The sequence below is a fragment of the Halichoerus grypus genome, chromosome 11, assembly GCF_964656455.1.
Source record: "Halichoerus grypus chromosome 11, mHalGry1.hap1.1, whole genome shotgun sequence".
In the NCBI taxonomy this organism is placed as follows: domain Eukaryota; kingdom Metazoa; phylum Chordata; class Mammalia; order Carnivora; family Phocidae; genus Halichoerus; species Halichoerus grypus.
In genome coordinates, this window is record NC_135722.1 from 61,979,747 (window position 1) to 62,003,364 (window position 23,618).

At 39.3% G+C, this 23,618-nt stretch overlaps 1 protein-coding gene across 27 annotated transcripts in view; it reads right to left on the bottom strand.

Moving 5' to 3' along the window:
• DLG2 (discs large MAGUK scaffold protein 2) overlaps positions 1 to 23,618 on the bottom strand; it is a 2,206,895-nt gene that overhangs the window by 133,763 nt on the left and 2,049,514 nt on the right. For 26 of the 27 annotated variants that reach the window (XM_078058613.1, XM_078058610.1, XM_078058611.1 and 23 more), the window contains one exon: positions 18,240 to 18,354. In XM_078058613.1, coding sequence (XP_077914739.1) covers positions 18,240 to 18,354 — 115 coding nt within the window. Of the gene's footprint in view, positions 1 to 18,235; positions 18,355 to 23,618 lie in introns of those variants that run through there. The other variant, XM_078058633.1, reaches the window with a different exon arrangement.

Genomic DNA, 23,618 nt, shown 5'->3' on the forward strand with positions numbered 1-23,618 from the left:
CAGCTGTACTCTCTAAAACTTTTCAATGAGACCTCTTGTAATTCAAGAACTTCTAATCAGCTCATTTCTTAGTCACTGGAAATCAAAATATAAATGTTAGAACTTTCTGATTCTCAAGAAATCTTTCCAATCTTTGCAGCCTGCTTTCCAAAGTTATTTAGTCTTGACTTCAGAAATCCATGTGCACTAAGTGTTAACAAATTATAGCATCAGGTTCAAGGTTAGTTTCCCAATTCGGAGTCTGAACGGGATCAAAATTGAAGGATGTCCCAGGAACTGACCTTCCCATTAGCTGCAGATTTCCATTAGACTTCCATGCAAGAAATCTGAGACTTTTTAAACAATTGTTCTCAGTTTGATGAGGAAATAAACAAAGCTAAAAACAAAAGAAGAAAAAGATAAAATAGTGGTTCTTAATGTTGCTGCACACTGGCTGCTGTAGGGGAGCTTTAAAAAATACTGATGCTTGGAACACATTCTCAAGAGATTCTGACTCAGTATGTTTGGGCTTGGGCCTGGGCAGCAGGGTTTTTAAGAGCACTTGTGACATTGTGATTTATAATAAGGTTTGGTCTTTGTCCCATTCCTGGCACTGAGCTCCTAAAACTCTTGAAATGTCATAAATGTTAAGAGCTATAAAGGTGTCTTTTATTATTCATAACAAGCCCTTTCAACCACAGGTCAGTTCTGTTAATGAGGTGACTTTTGGAAAGTTCCTGAGGATGGGGGCTGCTTGCCAAGGGAACCATGTGATTAGAGGGTTGGAGCATATAGCCTCACTCCCAATCTCTGAAGAAGCCAGAGGGGCTAGAGGTTGAGTTAATCATCAGTGGTCAATGATTTAATCAATCATGCCTAGCCAATGAAGCCTCTGTAAAAATCCTAACAGACAGAGCTAGGACCCAGTTCAGAGAGTTTCTGGGTTGCTAAAAACATGGAGATGCTGGGAGGGTGGCTCTCTTGGAAATGACATGGAGGCTCTATACCTTACCTCATGCATTTTTTCCATCTGGCTGTTCCTAAGTTTTACTTTTTATAATAAACTAGTAATCTACTAAGTAAATTGTTTTCCTGAGTTCTACAAGCTGCTCTAAGAAATCATCAAACATGAAGAGGGGATTGTGGAGACCTCTGATTTCTAGCCAGTGGGCCAGAAGCACAGGTGATAGCCTGAAGTAGGGGGCTGGACCTTTAACTTGTGGGATCTGATGCTCTCTCCAGGGAGAGAGTGTCAGCACTGAGTTCAATTCTAGGACACACAGCTGGTGTTGGACAATTGGTCCTATGGGGAAAAACCCACACACGTGGTATCAGAAGTGAAGTAGTCAGTGAGCAGCATAAAGGAATACAGAAGTTTTTTCCTTATAGCCACCCAGGTGATTCTAATGTGAAGCCAAGGTTGAGAAACACTGAGATAAAGCAAGAGGAGGCAGTTAGTAAAGCAAACCTAATTTAGATATTCTTCTTGGCTCTTCCCTGGAGAGAAAACCAGTGTGGACCAGTTACAGTGTGAGAGAGGCTGGCAATGTGACCCACCCTGGCAGGGCTCCCCATGCTTAGAAATCCCTTCTGCCTCAGTGAAGACAGACCAATCTAAATTCAATGCCGGATGGCGAGATGGATTTGGATGTCAGATCTGGATATTCCTCACTAGATTGGGGCTACTCTGAAGCAGATGGAATGTTTTTATTCCTGTATTCCCTGAACGTGTCCAAGTGTCTGGCACATAGGATATCAATAACTGTTTGTAAAATGAATGAATGAAAAAGTTTGAGGCACAGGACATGAAATGAATATTAGACCTCATTTCACCAGGCTTCTTCTTAGCACACTCAAGAAGTCATAGGCTTGGGCAACAGCAGATTTAATGAAAAACAAAACAAAACAAAACAAATAAATAACCAGATGCCTTCCATAATTTCAACTGAACTTAACAAATATTTATGGAATTTCTTTCTGCTTAGACTGCATTAGACCCTAAGAGACTGAGCTTTTGAGCAAAAGATCAAATCTAGAAGCATTGACTGGTGGTTCTACATTGATCTGGGATTAGTCCACTACTTTAAGAAGTCCTTACTTTAACCACTTTTTCATTGGTATAGTACGGCTGATTTGGGTTTGAGTGGCTTAAAAAGTACAGCAATTGGCATTATGGATGGGGCTGGAGCAGATCATGTAACACTTCTTGTCTTTTCATCAGTGTTTCAAATACACAAATTCCAAAGAGCACTATTTCTGAAATTTGCTTTATCCCAAGTAGCACTTGGAATTCCTGCTTAAATCCTGATTTCTAGGGGGTATTCATTAGTAGGCCAGCACTGTCAGAAGTCTGCGAGTTTCCAGAATATCTTATCCTGCAGCATTTTTACAGGTGATATGATGAAGTTGGGGGAAGGAGACGAGAAGGAAATAGCAAATACTGTGTTTATTTCATGACAGACACTTTTCAAGGCCATTAACCCTTTTGTTGGATTTAATACTTGCAAGAACCCTTCAAAATGGATATTATTATTCCTAGTCTACATTCGGGAATGTGATCCCAAAGGCAATCACTCTCTTCTATCACCATAGGTTAATTTTGCTTGCTTTTGAGGATTATACAAATGGAATCGTATTGTTGTAGACAGATTGACACCATAGAATGCCCATGACCTAATCCTCGAAATCTGTGAATATGTTACTTACAAGGAGAAAGGGCCTTGCAGGTCTGACGAAGGACCCTGAAATGGGAAGATTATGTTGGATTATCTGGGTGGCCTGACCTAATCACAGGAGTCTTTAAAAGCAGAGAACCTTCCGTGGGTACGCCATAGAGGTGCAAGTGAGAAGGCATGATTTCAATGTTCCTGGCATATAGCATAGAAAAAAAGGGTACTAGCCATGGAATGTGGCAGCCTCTAGAAGTTGAGCATGGCCCTCCACCTGACAGCCAGCAAGAAAGCAGGGATTGTGGTCCTACAGTGGTAAGGAACTGAATTCTGCCAACAACTCTCATAAGAAGGAAGCAGATTCTCACCTGTAGAAAGGAACAGCCTACTCATACCTTGGTTTTAGTCTGGTAAGACCCTTAATGAACTTATAACCTACAGAACTATAAGATAATACATTTATGGTTTTTAAAGCCACTAAATGTGTGGTAATTTGGTACAGCCACATAGAAAACTAATACACATAATATTTTGCATGGCTTCTTTCACTGCATTTGCAAGATTCTTATGTGCTGTTGCACATAGCAACTGTTCATTGTCATTGCTGTACAATATTCCCTTGCATAAATATGCCACAACTTATTTACCTATTCTATTGTTGGTAGACAGTTGGATTATTTCCAGGACTAGGCTATTACAAACAATGCAACTATAATCATTCTTATATGGATTTTTGTTGAACTTATGTAAATATTTCTATTGTGTATATACTTAGCAATGAATCATAGCGTATAATATGCTTAACAACAATAAATACTAACAGTATATCAATGTGGTCAAATGAATTTACCTCCCATGAGCAACACATGAAAGTCTCTACGTGCTTGCTGTTAATATTTTAATTTACATTTCCTGATGACTAGTGAGATAAATAACATTTCATGTGGGAACTGACCATTTATATACCTCCTCTTCATTGAAATATCTGTTCAAGTCTTTTGACCATTAAAAAAAAAATGTGGCTTCTCTGGAAAACAGTATGGAGGTTCCTCAAAAAGTTGAAAATAGAGCTACCATATGATCCAGCAATTGCACTACTGGGTATTTACCCCAAAGATACAAAAGTAGGGACCCGAAAGGCTACATGCACCCCGATGTTTATAGCAGCAATGTCCACAATAGCCAAACTGTGGAAAGAGCCAAGATGTCCATCAACAGATGAATGGATAAAGAAGATGTGGTATATATACACAATGGAATATTATGCAGCCATCAAAAGGAATAAGATCTTGCCATTTGCAACGATGTGGATGGAACTGGAGGGTATTATGCTGAGCGAAATAAGTCAAACAGAGAAAGACATGTATCATATGACCTCACTGATATGAGGAATTCTTAATCTCAGGAAACAAACTGAGGGTTGCTGGAGTGGGGGGTGGGGTGGGAGGGATGGGGTGACTGGGTGATGGACACTGGGGAGGGTATGTGTTCTGGTAAGCGCTGTGAATTGTGCAAGACTGTTGAATCTCAGATCTGTACCTCTGAAACAAATAATGCAATATATGTTAAGAAAGAAAAAAAGAAGAAGAATGTAGCAGGAGGGGAAGAATGAAGGGGGGGAAATCGGAGGGGGAGAAGAACCATGAGAGACAATGGACTCTGAAAAACAAACTGAGGGTTCTAGAGGGGAGGGGGTTGGGAGGATGGGTTAGCCTGGTGATGGGTATTGAGGAGGGCACGTTCTGCATGGAGCACTGGGTGTTATGCACAAACAATGAATCATGGAACACTATATCTAAAACTAATGATGTAATGTATGGGGATTAACATAACAATAAAAAAATTTAAAAAAAAATGTGGCTTCTATCTTTTGCTTAGTACCTTGGGTGGCAGTTCTTTAGATATTCTGATTATAATTCCTTTGCCAGATCTGTGTATTACAAATCTTCTCCTATGCTCTGTCTTACACTTTCATGCTATTCATGGTGTCTTTTGATGAACAGAAGTCTAGTGCATTCTGTGCCTGTATTATCCTTTATAAACTAATATTTTATTTTGTATTCTTAATCTTATGTTTATGAGAGAGATAGGACTATAAGTTTCTTTTCTTATAGTCTCCTATAATTAATAGTTACTTGAGAAAAACTTAAATTCACACCCTTTCCACCATACCATACTTGCTGTAAGTTAGTCAGGTCTTGCAAGCTTCCCATCCTGTATGCGGCAGCCCACAGCCAGAAAATTTGTGCCTCTTTGCTGTGAATGCTTGGTAGATGAAGGATGTGACTCTGTGGTTCAAATTTGAGCCATCATCACTCCATACTCATCAAGCATCTCAAAGGTACTTAGTTATTATTGAGGGAGCTACATTATACATTGAATGACTGTATTTTCTAGTATAAAACTTACAGGTCTTTCTATAACAATTATAAGTACCAATATGAATGAAGGAGCATATATGAAATCAAGCATATCTAAGAAAATGGGGATTTCTAGAAACCCTGGACATTAAGGTTAAGAACAGAGATTTGGCAGACAAAACTGAGCTTGTTCTCCGTCTTCTTTGCTGTGAACTTTGGCAGTAATATACATTATCTAACCTCGGTTTCATTAACTGTATAATGGGGATAATAATGACACTCCCTCAAAGATATTATGAAATTTAAATTCTTATCACCATCTTGTCCTCAGGATACCTGAATCCATTATATAATCAAGGACTCATAAGAAGATTGTAGTGTGTTGTGGAGGTGGGAGTAGTGTGGGACATCCATTTAAGAGGGAAGGGGCAGGAACAGGGAATTTTAGGAAAAGAGAAAAGTGTCATCATCTGATAAAGAGCCAACAGTGGGGTTCATTCAACATAAGCTTTTTCGAAAATGCAGAAACTCCTCATTGACCTGGCAGAAACATAGAGACACCTCCCTGATGACTAACTCAGAACTCTCCTTAATAGGAAGAAGGGGATGAAACAGTTCAGAAGCCACTGGAACTGGTTTAAGAGCTTTGTCTGGAGAGTAAGAACTAACTACAAAGTTAATTTACATGAGAATTTGTATTTTTAAAATAGAGGTCACTAGCAGCTACCAAATATCTTGTTTATTGTAAAGTTCTATTCAGTTAGCATCGCATTTTCTCAGTATTTTACCCACGGAATCAGATTTTTAAAAAAAGTGTAGGATCCCACATCTGAGAGGCCAAATCTGTATTTTTAAGAAAATTAAAGTGGAGATGGCACATGAAACAAGCAATCTGGTCTGAAATGATAACAGCCTAAAAATGTTTTAAAATACAATGGAAGAGGGCGCCTGGGTGGCTCAGATGGTTAAGCGTCTGCCTTCGGCTCAGGTCATGATCCCGGGGTCCTGGGATCGAGTCCCGCATCGGGCTCCCTGCTGGGCAGGGAGCCTGCTTCTCCCTCTGCCTCTGCCTCTCTCTCTCTCTCTCTCTCTGACTCTCATGAATAAATAAATAAAACATTAAAAAAAAATACAATGGAAGATACTATAATTACAGTGATACTTTTTAAAAGAGTCTATTTTTAAAATGAGGTAAGAATGAGATAAATGTCAATAAATAAAAGTACAATTTAAAAAATAATGAAAGGTAACTTTGACAATGGGAAATTCCTTCTTACCTTTTAATAAGCATCACTAAAAAGCATCAGTGTATCACAAAGCATGGGTTTGGGCTTCCTACTTATTGAGAAAATTATATAAAAGATAAAGAAAACATATGAGGAAAAAGCCAATCTAAAGGATGATATTCTTTCTCAAGAAAAAAAAAAAAAAAGTAAAAAATGCATCCCAAGCATTTTCGAACCATTTAGATTGGATCAAAAGATCCAGGATTAAGAATTAAACAATGTAGCCATCACGTTCGCCTTAATTTTTTCAGTGATGAGGTAGGATCATATGGACAGAGGGAATATGGAGATTCATCTAGTGAGGTTTTAAAAATATAAATTTTAAAATTTGAAATACTTTTCCTGATGCTCCAATTATGTTCTTATTTTTCTTTGGGCATTAAAGTGCCCTCTTTCATGTGTCTGTTAGCCATTTTTATGTCTTCTTTTGAAAAGTGTCTGTTCATGTCTTCTGCCCATTTTTTGACTTGATTATTTGTTTTCTGGGTGTTGAGTTTGAGAAGTTCTTTATAGATCTTGGATATCAGCCCTTTGTCTGTAATGTCATTTTAAATCAAAACCACATTGAGATACCACCTTATACCAGTTAGAATGGCAAAAATTGACAAGGCAAGAAACAACAAATGTTGGCAAGGTTGTGGAGAAAGGAGAACACTCTTACACTGTTGGTGGGAATGCAAGTTGGTACAGCCACATTAGAAAACGGTGTGGAGGTTCCTCAAAAAATTAAAAATAGAGCTACCCTATGACCCAGCAATTGTACTATTGGGTATTTACCCCAAAGACACAGATGTAGTGAAAAGAAGGGCCATATGCACCCCAATATTCATAGCAGCAATGTCCGCAATAGACAAACTATGGAAAGGGCCAAGATGCCCTTCAACAGATGAATGGATAAAGAAGATGTGGTCCATATATACAAAGGAATATTACTCAGCCATCAGAAAGGATGAATACCTAACTTTTACATCAACGAGGATGGGACTGGAGGAGATTATACTAAGTGAAATAAATCAAGCAGAGAAAGTCAATTATCATATGGTTTCACTTATTTGTAGAACATAAGGAATAGCATGGAGGACATTAGGAGAAGGAGGGGAAAATGAAGGGGGGGAATCGGAGGGGGAAATGAACCATGAGAGACTATGGACTCTGAGAAACAAACTGAGGGTTTTAGAAGGGAGGGGGGTGGTGGGATGGGTTAGCCTGGTGATGGGTATTAAGGAGGGCACGTATTGCATGGGTGTTATTCGAAAACAATGAATCATGGAACACTACATCAAAAACTGATGTACTGTATGGGGACTAACATAACATAATAAATTAAAATTAAATTTAAAAAAATAAAGTGCCCTCTTTCATATAAAATGATGGCAAAAATAAAGAGCAATAGACTAAAAATATATGTGATGATTTGAATGTGTGTTTATTATTTTTAAAATTCTTACTTGGTGAAATCAAGTTGTCAATCCCACATCAGGTCCCTGATTTTTTTTTTTTTTATTCTAATGTTGCTGGTCAGGGAAATCTGTAAGTCCTACAGCCTTTGTGCTTAGAAAATGACACCTGGAAAGGACACCAATACCCACAGTTTCCAGGAATTTCCAAAGTCCTCTGAGAAACTTCTGTGCATTTTCTTAAAAATTTAGGCCCAAGGAACAAAGGAAGGGGGCAGAAACTTGCAGAACAGGAAGACAAAAATGTACTGCTGGTGCTAAATAAATGTGAAATAATGACACTACTTAGCTTTTGGAAGATTTACTTCAGCAGAGAGAGATGACTCAAAGTGTGCTGTTGAAAGCTCAGAGCAAGTGGGAATTTAAAGTTTCTCAGGCATTAAGAGGGCTGGCACAGAGTGTTTCTACAGATCATAAAATCAGGCATTGAGATAATTTATATAAAGTACTCTTGCAGGTAAAAGACAAAACTTGGATCCTTGAAAACGTTCTCAATGCTGACTTCATAGTTTTCTCACTTACTGCACGCTTTACTAAGAAAAACACACATGCTTTCAGCTTTGAGCCAAATGTCCTAAACCAGGTGTCAGCAGGACTGGCTTCCTAGGTGTGGGACCTGTACGGTAGCACAGGGTCCTGCACTGGAGTATTACGCTCTGGTCTTACCATCTTGATATTCTTAAGTTTTGAACAAGAAGCTGCACCTTTGCATTTTGCACTGGGCCCCGCAAATTGTGTAGCTGGTAGTGGGTGTGAGGCTGCAGGTCCCCCACATGTGGGGCACTATGTGTGACAGGCACTTCAGCTGCATTCCTTGATGTGCTACGCAGGCTGCAGAATTTGTCTTAGCCGAAGAGGGGAAGGGACCTTGTTCATCCAGTTGTAATGGCCACACCTCAGCATGGACTCACTCAACTTAATCACAAATCCACATGCTCTGCGTATCCTCAAACTAGGGCACGGGATCTAAGGTGACAAGGTTATTCAACATTTCATAATGCAAAAGTAGTTCTATAAAAATCATGTGCTATGTAACATGGCAGTAAATGAAACACAAGGCAAACACTAGACAAAGATACATGTGAGATGTGTGTTTACACATCTTTAAACCAAGTGGACTGAGGCAAAGTCCTGTTGCTATTCCATCCTTGGAGAAAAGAGTAGAGAGCTTAATATTCAGAGTCTCAGATTCCTTAGCTGAAAACTGTGGGAAAACAAGACCTCCTTAACAGACATACCATATCAAATCAAATCAGATCTCTGACAGTCCTTCCAGAAAGCCACATGGCACTGTAGGTAGGAGCATAAGACAACACGCAGATTCTAGCCCCATCATAGCCTCTTGCAGGTAAACTTCAAACCTGACCTCCATTTTCTCTTCTTTACAATGGGGATAAAAAAATAGCACCTATTTCATAGGGGTTTTCTGGGAATTAAATAAAATAATCCACGTAAGGTGCTTAGTAAACTGCTTGCCCGGAGTATGATGCAATTATAATTTCTTATTTATTATGGTTATGATTAAGTATTTTAAGAGCATTTGTCCATGTTTGTTATTGTTAGTTATTACTGATTTATAATAAAAAGGAAAATGAAATTGAAGTCTAACCTATATTAAGTATGGCATTTGTCTGGCTAAATGGTTAAAAAACACCCAACATAGTCTGAGATGATTATTCCTACTTAACAGGGCTGCTTACTCATTAGATCAAGAAGGCACAAAGACCTTTGTTAGGCAGGGAACCATTTGCAAGCCATGAGGTAATCAAGTAAAATTTTAATTAAAGTGAAATGCTCTCCAATCTTGTGACATCCATAATTCATTCACTGTATTGAGTCAGCAGTTACCATATGCCAGATTATGCTGCAACCAAGCAAATCTCCATCTAAGAGAGGTGTTCCCCATCCAGTCCAGTGGAAGGGACAGAGGAGTCAACAGGTAGGAAGCAGAGAGCCTGTGAAGGATTGAAGAGAGAAGTTTGGGTGGTTCAGAGGAACACAAAGGGGCAGGTGCTCACTCAGCCAGCACTGAGCTGTTGATGGTTTTCCTTTTTTTTTTTTTTTTTTGTTGATGGTTTTCCTAATCCCTTGTTCTGTTAATCACCATCTTCAACTGCCACTCAAAAAGTCCACTCAACAAGTATTTACCGAATTCCTATAATGTATCAGGCACTGAGATTAAAGACCAAAGAGCTTGAGTCTACTCCTTTGCTCCTAACCTAACCTCATGATTTTGGCTAAGTTTCCCTCAATTCTTCCGTGCCCTCACTTGTCACCCATCCCTCCTGTGAGCATTCTCTGTCCCATCTTTCAGTGTCCTGCTCTCTTTTCTGGCTAAAGCTGTCTGGATTGTTGTAGGAGGCAGTGATTTTGGTCTAAAGGGATGAGCCCCTCCTCTAGAGATGAGGGGGCACGGAGCAGAAGCTATGTTGATAGCATGACCCTTGAACACCCTAAGGACAGAAAAGATGCCCTACTAATCTTTTTAACCACAGAGTAAAGTGCAGTATGAGGTGGATGGTTATGCTCAAAAAAGGGTTTCTGGATGAATGAATGAGTGAGTGAATGAATTAGGGTGCACCATTAAGAGAAATGATACCTGGATTCTAGATCTTGGCATAGAGGTAGAGGAAAAAAGATTCTAGATTTTGGCATAATGGTCAACAGAAGGGCCACTCATGTATCTTTTGTCCTTTTTCTTGCTATAGAAATCTAAAAATTAAAAACCTTTTAAAATCAGGGCCAAGCTGTGATTTCCAGAGAAGGAGAAAACTCCCCCAGATCCCCAGTGACTCCTCCTCCTTTCTATTTCTGGCATAAAATTAGCTGCCTGAAGACAAAGCCTTTTATTCCACAATTAAGGATGCAATTAAAAATGCAAATGCCTGAAAGAGTGAGCATAATGCTAATGAGTCTCAAAGCATAAATGAAGAATCACATTCTATTCTGCTTCAAAGGAGGCACCGGCTTAGGAGTAAGGCTCTGAGCACTTACAGGGGTAACAGGAACTCCCCTTTACCTAATGAGTCCCATCTGGCAGGCTCTTTTATAGACTTAGTTTAACTTAATCCTAACAACAAGCCTGTGAACTAGGTATTATGTGGATTTTATAAATGAGAATTTCATTTTAGCAATCGATAAACTTTGAAGTCTGGACCAGAAGCCAGGTCTATCTGGAGGAAGTCAGTATAAAGTGTAAACCAAATAGAAGGTCGACCGATATGAATTTAACCTGTGTCCCTATAGGATCAACTTCATCTTTACTGTATGGAAGGACAATGAGCATGGGCTTCACTGAGAGATACATCTGGGTAAAGAATATGGCTTGGTCACATAGCACCTTGCATAAGTCATTTTTTAAGCCTCTCTGACCCTCTGCACTGTTTGTCTTCTGTAGAATGGTGGTATCTGGCACAGCACTGTTGTAAGGCTTGAGGGAAGTCAGGAGTGAAGTCTGGGCACATGAACTCTAGCCCTTCAGTGTGGCATATGCAGGCCACCCAGACACTGCAGTACCTTCTCCAGACCTCTTCTGGTTTCCCAAGTCTAGACTTTCTCCAGATTTTCTGCTTCATCCTGTTCAACTGTTTCAGATACTTGGTCATGTCTCTTGCAGTAAGATTCTAAGAGAGATAAGAAATCTGAATCCAAGCAGTTTTGACTTCCTTTTTTGCAGCAATATAGCATATTTCTGAATGAATAAATGATGATTCTGCTAAATAAGAATATATGAGTGAATGACTGAGAAGTAATACGAATGCCATTGTCGGCCAGCCCTGTGCTAGTACTGGGCAGGGGATATACGCAGATGAGCGTAATATGTCCTCTGGGGACAGCTACTGACAGCATGCTGGGTCCAAGTTTGGAGGGAAGGAAGATAGATATAAAAATCTGACTTGTAATAAGTCCACAGATTTCATGGTTTTGTCTTAAATGTCCTTGAGAAATCTGTAGCCACATGAAGTTAGAAGCAGCTTCACACTGGAGTGAAGTACCCTGACAGGCTCCATTTGAAATTCTTCCTTACCACCCCCAGGTTACTGACCAGCAGAATATTGCAGCAGGAAGTAGAGTGGAAGGGTATGCTACAGTTTAAAGAAAAAAACAAAGACCAGAATCTCTTACTTATATGATGAGTTAGCTTTCCCCTTCCAACAAAATCAATCAGGTGAAAACATCCTTCCCCTAGAACAAAAACCCATCAGGATAAAGAATCCTGAGTGGAATTTGTTTTCTCAAGACTGCCCTTGATGTAACTTCCAATAGGAAGACTAAGGGTGTTGAGAATGAGACACAGGATGAGGTTCACCCTGGCCCCTGCCCCTACCCTAAGTCCTCTCACTAAGAGGGTATTGGCTGTGTGTGTTGGTCTAAATCAATTATTGAATTAGCCCCCAGTTGAAAAAGAGTCACAGAGTTCAGAAGGCAAATGAAGCAACCTGAAAGGCCCTGTAGTGCCAGACGTTTCCTGGAAATCCCAGCACTAGTAGGCAATGCCTGTGTTCTCAGGATGACCAGACTCCATGGACTTGGTGGCAGGCTAGCTGGTATGGAACTTGCATAGGACTGGTTGTTCAAAGATCTTGGCTTATACTCTAATTTTTTTCTTTCACATATGTCTAGGAAAGAGAGTCTAGGAATTAATTCATTCAACAAATATTTACTAAGGAAACTTCTTTATGCCAAGCACTGTGGCATATGGTACTAAGGGTATAATAAAATGAAGACATTAACTGGAATTCGCAGGTCCAGTATTGAATGGTGTTTCCATTTCAAGGGCTTTTACCATGAAAATGTAATAAAGACTAGAGTGATCAGTATTTTAACAGAAGAATTTTAAATACCAGTGGTCTTCTGGGCAGGTGTCACTATAGGAGGCCTAACAGGCATACTGCAAAGATTTGAAAAGGATAATAATTGCAAAGCATATTAACACACAGGGTATTGGGGAGTAATGATCTGACCACTATTTGAATGGCCCATAGATACGGACTATGAGAATCTTGAGGGAAGGAGGCATGTTCTTATTCATCTCTGTATCCTAACATATACCATAGACTGGTACACTGTAGGAAAGTATGTAAATCATGTTTATTGAAGGTAAGAATCAGTGCACTGAGGAATCATTGTATGAAAGCCTTATGTTAAACGATGGGGCAGGAAGCAGACCTAAGAGCATTTGTCATATTATAGCCTTTGAAGCAAAAGCTACCTTAGGAAGCAGCAAAAAGTGATCAGAGGGTTTGGAGGGGGTGAAGAATGCAGAGGAGAAGTTGAAGAATCATGGGCTAGGGATACCGATGACAAACTGGAGGGGCCAGTTGTAAGCACAGTGATTCTTCCTATGTGTGGCTCCAGCTGAATACTTTGCAGATTCTACTTCTGGGCAGATGCTTGTGGGTTATGAGAGATGTCTGGTGAGTTGACAGAGATGGGCATTCTGGAGCCTGCAATCCTGGGGTTCCCGGGTCTAGATGAGCGAAAATGTAAAATGGTGCCAGGAAGTCTGTCCTCCGTCCCTTGCTGAAGGAAAGCAAAGGGACAAGGGTGTCTCATCCCTCTGCTGAGAAAACAGTAGTTTGTTCAGGACCAATTCTATGGTCTCTCTGTCCTGCAGGGGAAAGGTTACCTTTATAATATATGATAAATATCACCAATTAGTTGTTTCCTATGTTACAGGTATTTAAATTCACTATTTTATTTAGTCCTCATGACCACTTTATGGTATCCTATTATTATTCTCATTTCACAGATAAAGAAACCAAGGCCAGAGAGACTGAGTTGTCCAAAATCACTTGAGCTAGTAAGTGGCAAAACCAAGATTCAAATTTTATCTGACAGAATCCAGGAACTGTTCTCTTCAACACTGTTCTCCATCGCCTCACACACAGGCCCTGAATGTCTATGCTTACATCCAGTCTAACTATGTGATCTTGGGGACATTATTTAACTTCAGTGAATCTCAGTTTTTTCATCTGTAATATGGAAGGAACATTCTTTGACTCTTCAAGATGTTGGGAGAATCATATGGGAAAACATATGTACACCACCACTAGCACAATGGTCATCCAGGGAAGGTGCCTGACAAATATTTTCCTTCACTTCCACTTCCTCTTCTGTACCAAATGGCTGGAACACCAGCCCAGAGATTTGCTACATGTAATGCAGTGAAGGTGTGCTCTCCTGTCTGTATACAGTGTCATCCACCTGGAGCGCTCCTTCTTGTTTATTCCATCTGCAAGCTGTATATCGTGACCCATTAGTGAGTTATTAAATCAAGTTAATGAGTTGTGCCCTTCATTTTTTTTTTAAAGGGAGACAAATAGAATGGAAAATAACAAAATACACTTTACATAAAAAGCACAATGTTTTTCAGCTTTATATGTGTATGTATTTACTGGGTCACAGTGAAGAATATTTTTCTTACTTTGAGTAAAAAGACTTGAAAACTTGTAAGTTAACTCACATAAGATCTTTAAGGACCAATTCGGATATCTTTGCATTAGGAAGCAATAAATGTTCCAGGCCTTTCTAGAGCTAATTTTTCACACCACGCTGCACTGTGATTGTCTTCCTCTCATCTATTTCTTCCACTGGATGAGAGATTCTTATGGCAGGAAACGTTGACTTTTACGGCTGAGTCCTTAGTGTCCATTATGGGTCTTGGCACAAAATATACACTCAAAAACAGCTTGATGAATGCACAAATGAATCAAAGCAAATGACTGTTAAGCCCAAATTCAAGACAGAGAGGTTATTCACTTGAACTCTCAAAATGGATACCTTTGATTAACAAATGAACATGGGCCAGGCTTCACTCTTTCCTGTGACCTTTTACTCCCCATTGGTGGACTTAGCTGCTTTTTTTTTCCTCCTCTCCCCATTCTCCAAGTCCTGGGTGCTCTTGCTCTCCTTTACCTTAGGAAAGGTGCTTTCCTTAGCTATTTGCACTTCTATGTGATTTCAATCACCTACATCTCTGACCTTTCTTAGTAGCATTTGGATATAAAGGTCCATTCTTATTAGTAGCAGGAAAAGCCTTGTTCTCTGTCACAGGGATGCGTTCACCAGCTGGTAGGTAAGAAAGAGCGCATATTTTAGAGGCAGGGAGAGCTCCATCTGCCCACAGAGAGAGCCTCGAAACACGTGCAACAAAATCCGTATTCCAGTGGCTTGGGAGCCCAAGTGCATCTACGTCTGAAGAATTCATAATGTACTTGTGGAGCATTTTTGAAAAATATTTTATTCAAATTTTTTACATTTTATTTACTTTCCAGGTTCTACAGCTATATGTTTCACAATGCAGGAAATACACAATACAAACAGCCCAGTAAAGCAAATATATCCAAATCATTCCCACAGAACAGGTACAGCGTTATCATAAGCAGCAATCAACTTCATTTGTATAGCACTACCGAAGCACTTTGGGCACCTTACACAAAAGATTCAAAGAAGGAAAACAATTACAAGTAGATTGGAAAATAGAGAGGGTTGGTTGGCTCAAGTTTAAAACACTGCCTGGCTCAGATGTGCTAATCCCCCCTCCCTCCTTTCAACACTTTCAGGCAAACAAATTACTATCACCTGGGAGGATGATTTCTAGTGAGGGAATGAGGCCAGCTCATGCACCATCCTGAGAGGATACAGCCTCTCAGACACAGCCAGGGCTCTGTGGGTGGGACGGGGTGGGGGAAGAAGAGGCAACTCCTAGAGGAAGGGGTGGTTTTGTGGTGCAGACAAATATCCTATAAGTCAGCTAAATTGTTTATCACAGAACAAAGAGAGGCTGTTTGCTTTCTGCTTTAGGTTTTCGCTTCATGGAAAAATACCAACAAAACTACAGAAATCCCCTATGTCCTATAGTGCAGTTTATCCTGTGTAAAAACCCCAAAGGGGTTTATGTTCGAGTTTCTCCTCTTGGCTAACCTATTCCTTCATCTAAGAGTTGGGGGCTGTGAGCAGATTGGGAATCACAGCTCAAGTGCACTCCACAGCAGATACCACAGAAGCTGAGCCCTTGGGAGGCGGAGTGAGAAGGGAGGTCGAAGATCTGATTCTGTCACCAAAGAGTGGTGGCAGATCTCTCCCCTCCTGGGGCCTCAGTTTCCTGTCCTGTCAATTAAACAGTGGACCTGGTGCTGCCTAAGATTCCTTCCGGCCCTAGACTTACATAAAGCCAAGCAAAATAATATTCCAGGATGTCATTCTCAGATTAAAGAAACATGCTCATCATCTGATATTTATATAATCAGAGAAATCCTGCTACTAATTTATTTTGAGAGAGCAACTTAGTTGACTTTCTAAAATAAGTACAACCAACTGGCACTAGCCCTATTCAAGTGCTCCAGATAAAGCAAGCATCTCTATGAAAATCCTCTAGCCCAATTTGGTGTAACCCACCCCCTCTATAAAAAATAAAGAGGGGGGACAAAGGTACAAAGTTGCTGGATCATTTTTAGTAAGAATTCCCCATAGGCCTTGTTAGTTCATTCCATTTGATTGCCTTTTCGTTGCTGTTGTTGGGGTAGGGGCTATTACTTTTATCACATCGTATGAGAACAAGGCCGGGGGGGGAGGGTGTCTCGTATGTTCTTTCCCTCTGATTTTACTCTATGCATGGCCCCTACCTCTTCCAATTTTATGCCTCTAAGCGTCCTTTAGATGCTAAGGTCAGCCCTCTAGGGACTAACTAAGTGTTAATAATTATACATTTGGAAACCAAATACCGTATTTGTATAGTGGAGAGATCATTTGGAGAGTTGCCCATAAAGTGTCAGCTATTTTTCAGTGTCATTTAAAAGAGGTTCCTCCTTCTAATTCCATTTCCAACTATTAGAATGTGATACAAGATAACATCCTTTATTACCTTAAGTCTTGATCTCTTTTGTATGTCATATTTTTATTTATCATTTTAGAGAATAAAGGTTTGGGTCTGATTAATAACGACTCTTTCAAGTAAGTCGATTAGCTTTACATTCTATCACTATATTACCCCATTTAATTTTCCTAATCTTCCACAACTTAATTCAAAAGATTCAACTATTACCAGTATATTTTCAGCAAAGTTTTTCTAAGTACATTAACATTTTTATGCATTCTATTTTTTTAAATAGATAACAATATGGTAATTTTTCCTTCCAGTGTTATTCTACATATCCATTTTTTTTGCATTAACAGATTTTTCTCTATTCTATAAACCCAATTGGCTTTTCCCAATTTGCTACCCAAGACTAAAACATTTCAAGATTTAAAATATTTTGTATCACAGAGACCAGCAACATAAAGCCAGTAAGGAGAAAAGAAATAGCCACTTTCCATCACATCTGTGACTTCACTACAAGACATGTTCCCGGGTGGTTCTTAATAGTTCCTGTTGCGGATTACACTGGAGTATATCAGAATAATCTTGTGAAATTCAGTTAGTCAAATTTGGAACGTTCATAGTCAAAAATAGCTTTGTTTGGTTTTATCCTGTTTTTATTTTAAGTCTTGGGGCTTCTGAAGTATTAGAACTCCCTAGAATATAGAGGGAGTCTCTGCTTGTCCTAGGGGGGCCAGCAAATCAAGGCCCTCAAGAACATGCCAACATCTGGAATCCTGCTCCTTTCTTTGCCCTGCTGTGCCTACCTGATAGACACAGAAAATAACTACACAGCCAAAGTGGAACCAATGGAACACATCAATTCAAGTACATAATTTAGTATCTATAACACACGCTTCATGCGAGGAAAAGACAGTGAAATTTCAGGTAAGGAGGATATGACCTTAGGTGGGAGTCAGACCAGATTCGGGGGCCGAGTGAGGAGAGGAGAATGCAGTGAGGGTGGGCATGGTTCCTCCACTGGCCCATAGATTCATCTTCACAGTGTATTAGGTATTACTTCCCCCCTTTGGTTGTTAATACTTATATTATTTTAAAAAGTACAGTCAGCATTGATGAAGTATATTTTGGAAGGAATATAGGAGGCTGAGAAACAACTGGTCATGAGATACCACGGAAGAAAGTCCACCGAAACTTGTTGGGAAGAAGCATGTAACTCTTTAGCAGAGTGCTTTTGATTATCATTCAATATACCAAAGTTCATGCAATATATATCAAGCAGATCAAGAGGTGATACAAGAATATTTTCTCCCTATATTGATGGTAAGAAAAAGTCTAAGGTTTTGGGCCATATATTCAATTTAAGATGATCAGGAATGAAAATATTTCTTTTCATTATTTTTACTGCAACCTGTGCTAAGAATTTGACCCTAGATCATAACATTCTCAAACAGTAACTTGTTAAAATCAGGGCTTTTGACTAATTTAATGTAATAACATTTCAAAAATGTCTTCAAAGTGGTTAAACTTGATGTCTTACGGTGGTGTATTGATGAGCCTGGGTTACTAAGAACATGTGTTCCATTGCTACAAGGTGTTGCTTTTATCTCCCCAAGCTGGATTGCTCACAAAGTGCAGATCACAGTAAGCAATGCTCCGTTGCCTACCTGACATAGAGGGAGCGTTTCTGATTGGTTCGCAGGGACCCGGACCCGGAGCTCATGCTGTGGTTCATCATCTGCTCGCGTAGGTCATGGATTTTGGCCTCAAATCGAGCGTAATCTGGGAAAGGAAACAAAGATGGTAGATTTGGTCCTGTGCCTTCAGAGAAGGAGAAATGGTGCCTAGCCAAGGTGGCTACTTGCCCCTGATGTTGGTTCCTTTGCCAAATATCAGGGAGATGCACAACTCAAAATAGTGAACATGGAGGGATCAGCTGCTTAATATTATTTATTTGCAGACATTGGCAAAAGGAAAAGGACAAATTAGTTACTTCCCCAAATGTAACTAGAAAACATACTACCATCAAATCCCCAACATGTGAAAAGTCCATGAGGGAGGAGGTGTGTGAGGTTATAAACAGGCAGCACAGGGCATTCTTGCGGTGATGAAAATGTGCTGTCTTGACTGTGGTAATGGATACTGAACGTGAAAAAACGATCTATACCTAACTACATTCACATATACTTGCACAAATGAGTAGAAGTAAAATTGGAAAAACTGGAATTAGATTGGTCAATGTCAATATCCTGACTACGAGAACATGCTATAGTTTTACAAAATGTTACCATTGGGGGGGAACTATGAGTAAAAGGTACACGGATCTTCCTGTATTATTTATTGCAACCGTATATGAATCTACAATTATCTCAAAATAAAAACTTTAATTGAGAAAAGAGGGCAACCCCCCCACACCCAAAATACCAAGATCCATGAACAAAACAAATATCCAAGGAATTAGCAATGTTATTGGGAGGGAAGGTTGAGTCTACAGTTAACTTTCAGCCCGAGAGACCAGAGAACAAAGTGTTTGGTGATGAATTGTGTAAAAAAATTACCTTTTAATTTGACTAAGTTTTTTTCTCTGCTAGAGGGTTGCTAGAAGCTGATCATTTGGGATCATACCTCAATTTTGTCTTATAACTTTAATATAAAAAGTCCATATGTCAAACTTCATCAATTCTAAGATGCATTATATATTTAAATGAGCTTCTAGGAGAATGGTATTGGAAATAGGGGTAAATATATTTTAGAAACATATGGGTCTCAAAAAAATCAAGAAAATATGGGTATATATCATACTATTTCTTCATAGGAAAAATATTTTTCCATATGTCAATCCAATAAAAATGAAGACAGTACAAATAGGTTTTAATATACTTATTAACACAATCAGCATGTAAAAAGGAGAAGCTTTTGAAGTTTTGATATTTCTAATCACAATTTGTTCTATCATCTCCTTGGCATAGAATGTCCTGCTTTAGCAAAATCCAGTAGGTGAGAAGGCCAACTTACTCACAAGATAAATGTGAAAATGCTAGTTCAAATTATAAATGGTTCTTCTAATTACAAAGAAACTCACCATAGAGAATTTTTTAAAATGCTAATTCAAATTATAAATTGTTCTTTTATAGAGAGAAACTCATCATAAAGTACTTCCTCAGTACATTTCAAAAAACAATTTGATTTTCAATTTATTCATAACTTTTCATAAAAACAAGGATGACTAAATGAACATAATAAAAGATAATCTACTTACAGTGTTTCAAATTCTTTATAAAAAAAAGTTCCACAAAATTAAATTTAAATTCAATTTACTGACTATCTGTTGGTTATTACGGGGTGGGATATCATAAAAGAGAAGATTTGACCTTGGTTTTCAGTGATAAGTAGATAACTGGATAATGACCTATGAATGCTTAATATTTTTTTAAAGTTTAGTACTCTAAAGATAAAACCATCAAAGTTGAGTGGAAATTTCTGGTGCTTAAGCAAAATCTTATGCAAAACTTAAGCTTTTTAAAAATTATTATTATGTTATGTTAGTCACCATAGAGTACTTCATTAGTTTTTGATGTAGTGTCCCATGATTCATTGTTTGCATAGAACACCCAGTGCTCCATGCAATACATGCCCTCCTTAATACCCATCACCGGGCTAACCCATCCCCTCCAAAAACCTCAGTTTGATTCCCAGAGTCCATAGTCTCTCTAGTCTCTCATGGTTCGTCTCCCCCTTTGGTTTCCTCCCCCCTTCATTTTTCCCTTCCTTCTCCTAATGTCCTCCATGCTATTCCTTATATTCCACAAATAAGTGAAACCATATGATAATTGACTTTCTCTGCTTGACTTATTTCACTTAGCATAATCTCCTCCAGTCCCATCCATGTTGATGCAAAAGTTGTGTATTCATCCTTTCTGATGACTGAGTAATATTCCATTGTATATATGGACCACATCTTCTTCATCCATTCGTCTGTTGAAGGGCATCTCTCCACAGTTTGGCTATTGTGGATATTACTGCTATGAACATTGGGGTACATGTGGCCCTTCTTTTCACTACATCTGTATCTTTGGGGCAAAACTTAGCTTTAAATAATTAAATCCTAAATGATTAAATAAGCAGAATACATATTTAACCTAAAATCTATTGATCATAATTTAAGAAATTTATTTCAATCCCTTTTGACAGAGAAAACATTCATTTTTAACAATCAATATGACACTGTATGCAGATTTAAATCATTTTGGGCAAGTCATTTTTCTTGCCATCCTAAGAGTCAATTAATTATTTATGCATCACATGGTAGACACTGTGTTTAGTGCTTCATGGGCAATTATTTTTTCCTTAAATCACAAAATGAAGTTCATGGATGTTGTCAATATTTGGGCTATATGGAAAAACACAGAATAGAAACTGAGAGGTTAGCTCTTCTTCCTTCCCTCTCATTGCTGTCCTTTGTTCCACCTTTCTCTAGAGATACATGTTGTGTGCTGGACTTGCACAGACATTTATCAACTCATTTCATATATATACACACACATACCCACATACATATGAGGTCATCAATATATATTATGCTAATGCCTTTTTCTCCCTTTATAACTGTGTAACTTGGATCTTTCCTGCCTTCTCCCAAATACATAGATATATTTCTTAATACCCTTCATGGCATCACATGGTTAAGACTGTAATTTATTTCACAGTTGCAGAGTATAGCCAAAGATAGACCCATCCAGCTCCTTGCTGTTATAAATAGGATCTTAGGCTATGTGAGCACATGTATGGGCAGGTTAGTTAGTGCAGGTACTGGTCAGAGCTTTGTACAGATGTCATGCAGCCCCCGTTAGCATTTCTCAGAGAAGAAGATAATCTGGTCTGGGACACAAAGCAGGATCTCTCAGCGTCTTCTGATCATGCTCCACACTGCCACTTCCTAAATACCAGGCATCTCCCGGAGAACTAGTAAATCCCCCATCTGTTCTCAGGACTCCCTCCCTTACAACTTTGATGACTGCGCTACTGTGATAAAAACCTACACTCCCACCTCGCCTCCCCTACTTAAGCATCTTAATTTAGTGACAGTCCTGACCCTGTTTGACCACTTTCCTACTTTTTTGTACTTATCACACCAAATTGCAGTGATTTGTGCAGTTGCCCGTCCTCCCCATTAGACTGAGCTGCGAAAAGAAACCACAAATCACTCTCCTTGGGGTTCCCTGTCCCTAACAGCGTCTGGTGTGCGGGAGGCATTTAAATAATAGGGGCTCAACAAACATTTTCTGAATGAATCATGAATGAGGAAGTGAGCAGAATCATTAAATGCGTTCAGTTATAAAATGCCTACAGGTGCTGAAATTGCTCGTTTTCAATGTTAAGGTTTCTTTTAATGAAGAAAGACAACACGCTTCTCCTGTGGGACTTCTTTTTTCAAGGCTAAATTGTCTAATTTCAAGGTTTATCACAGCTGCTCCCAAATCCCATTGATATTTTTATCGTTCTCCAGGTGATCTCTGTGCTCTCCCCATCACAGGCATGTCATACATTGGAAACTCTTCTCTGATACTTAACCTCTAGCTGATCAGTACTTTGTAAGGTTCTTCTGGCTGTCACAGTCTATATCTCACAACAGGCTACTTTAATAGCAAACTGTGTTCTCCTTATTATATGGCTCATTAGATCCCCCAGATGTTTTCTGCCTTGCTTTTGAAATGTTTGTTTTACACCATCTTCTATAGTGTTTACACTCCCCACTGTGGATGGGGAAGTGTTGTGTTGTATTGCATTTGTCTTAATTGGAAGACATCATGCCCTCAATTTCTCCACTTTGAGATTCATGTTAACCACAAATCCTATGTTTAAAAGTGCTTACCTATATCTTCACTCTTTTCTTTCTTTTAAATTTATTTATCCATTTTAGAGAGGGAGAGCGCGCGCGCACGCAAGCTGGGGGAGGGGCAGAGGGAGAGAATCTCAAGCAGACTCCCTGCTGAGTGCGGAGCCCTAGGTGGGGTTCGATCCCATAACTCATGAGATCATAGCCTGAGCCAAAACCAAGAGTCAGAAGCCCAACTGATTGAGCCACCCAGGCATCCCTTTATTTTTTATTTTATTATTACTTTTTTTTTTAAGATTTTATATATTTATTTGATAGAGACACAGCGAGAGAGGGAACACAAGCAGGGGGAGCGGGAGAAGGAGAAGCAGGCTTTCCACGGAGCAGAGAGCCCGATGCGGGGCTCGATCCAGGACCCTGGGACCATGACCTGAGCCGAAGGCAGACGCCCAACGACTGAGCCACCCAGGTGCCCCTATTATTACTTTTTTAAGTAGGCTCCATGCCCAGCATGGGGCTTGAACTCACGAACCCTATATTAAGAGTTGTATGCTCCACCAATCAAGGCAGCCAGGTGCCCCTCTTCACTCCTTTTTAGAAAATAAAACTTAAGTACAAATAATTACTTCAGAGCAGAAGCAATGAAATCTGGATTTACAAATATAAATGGTATGTGTGAGAGAGACAGAGACAGAGAGAGAAGAGAGAGGAGGAGCACTGTCTCCAGCTTCTCAAAGATGAATGAGTTTATGGTTAGAAATGCTCTAGAAATAAGTAAGAAAGCAGGTATGTAAACTGTGAGATATAAGTCTTCTTTATGTTTTATAATAGTACTGAAAATCACACTTTTCAACAAAACAAAATCTAACACTACCACATCTGTTTAATCTTATTCAATCCCTGTTCCTTTCCCTGAAGGTTTTAGTCACATCTCTGCCTTCCCTTTTCATACATTTTTCAGTCAAATTCCTAACACTCGGGAGAACATTCATGTGAGATTTGAAAGGGCTCCAATCTTTGTATCATCGAAAGGGGAATTCATGTTTTCTGAGCACCTGTAACAGGCTAGTATCTGTGCTGTGTCATTGAAATACTGTATTATTTTTTCAAACAAAGCTCTGAGGTAGGTATATCGTTTTAGAGATGAGGAGAAAAGTTCAGGGAGGTTAACTAACCACCAAAGTCACTGAGTTGACCTTGGATTTCTGTG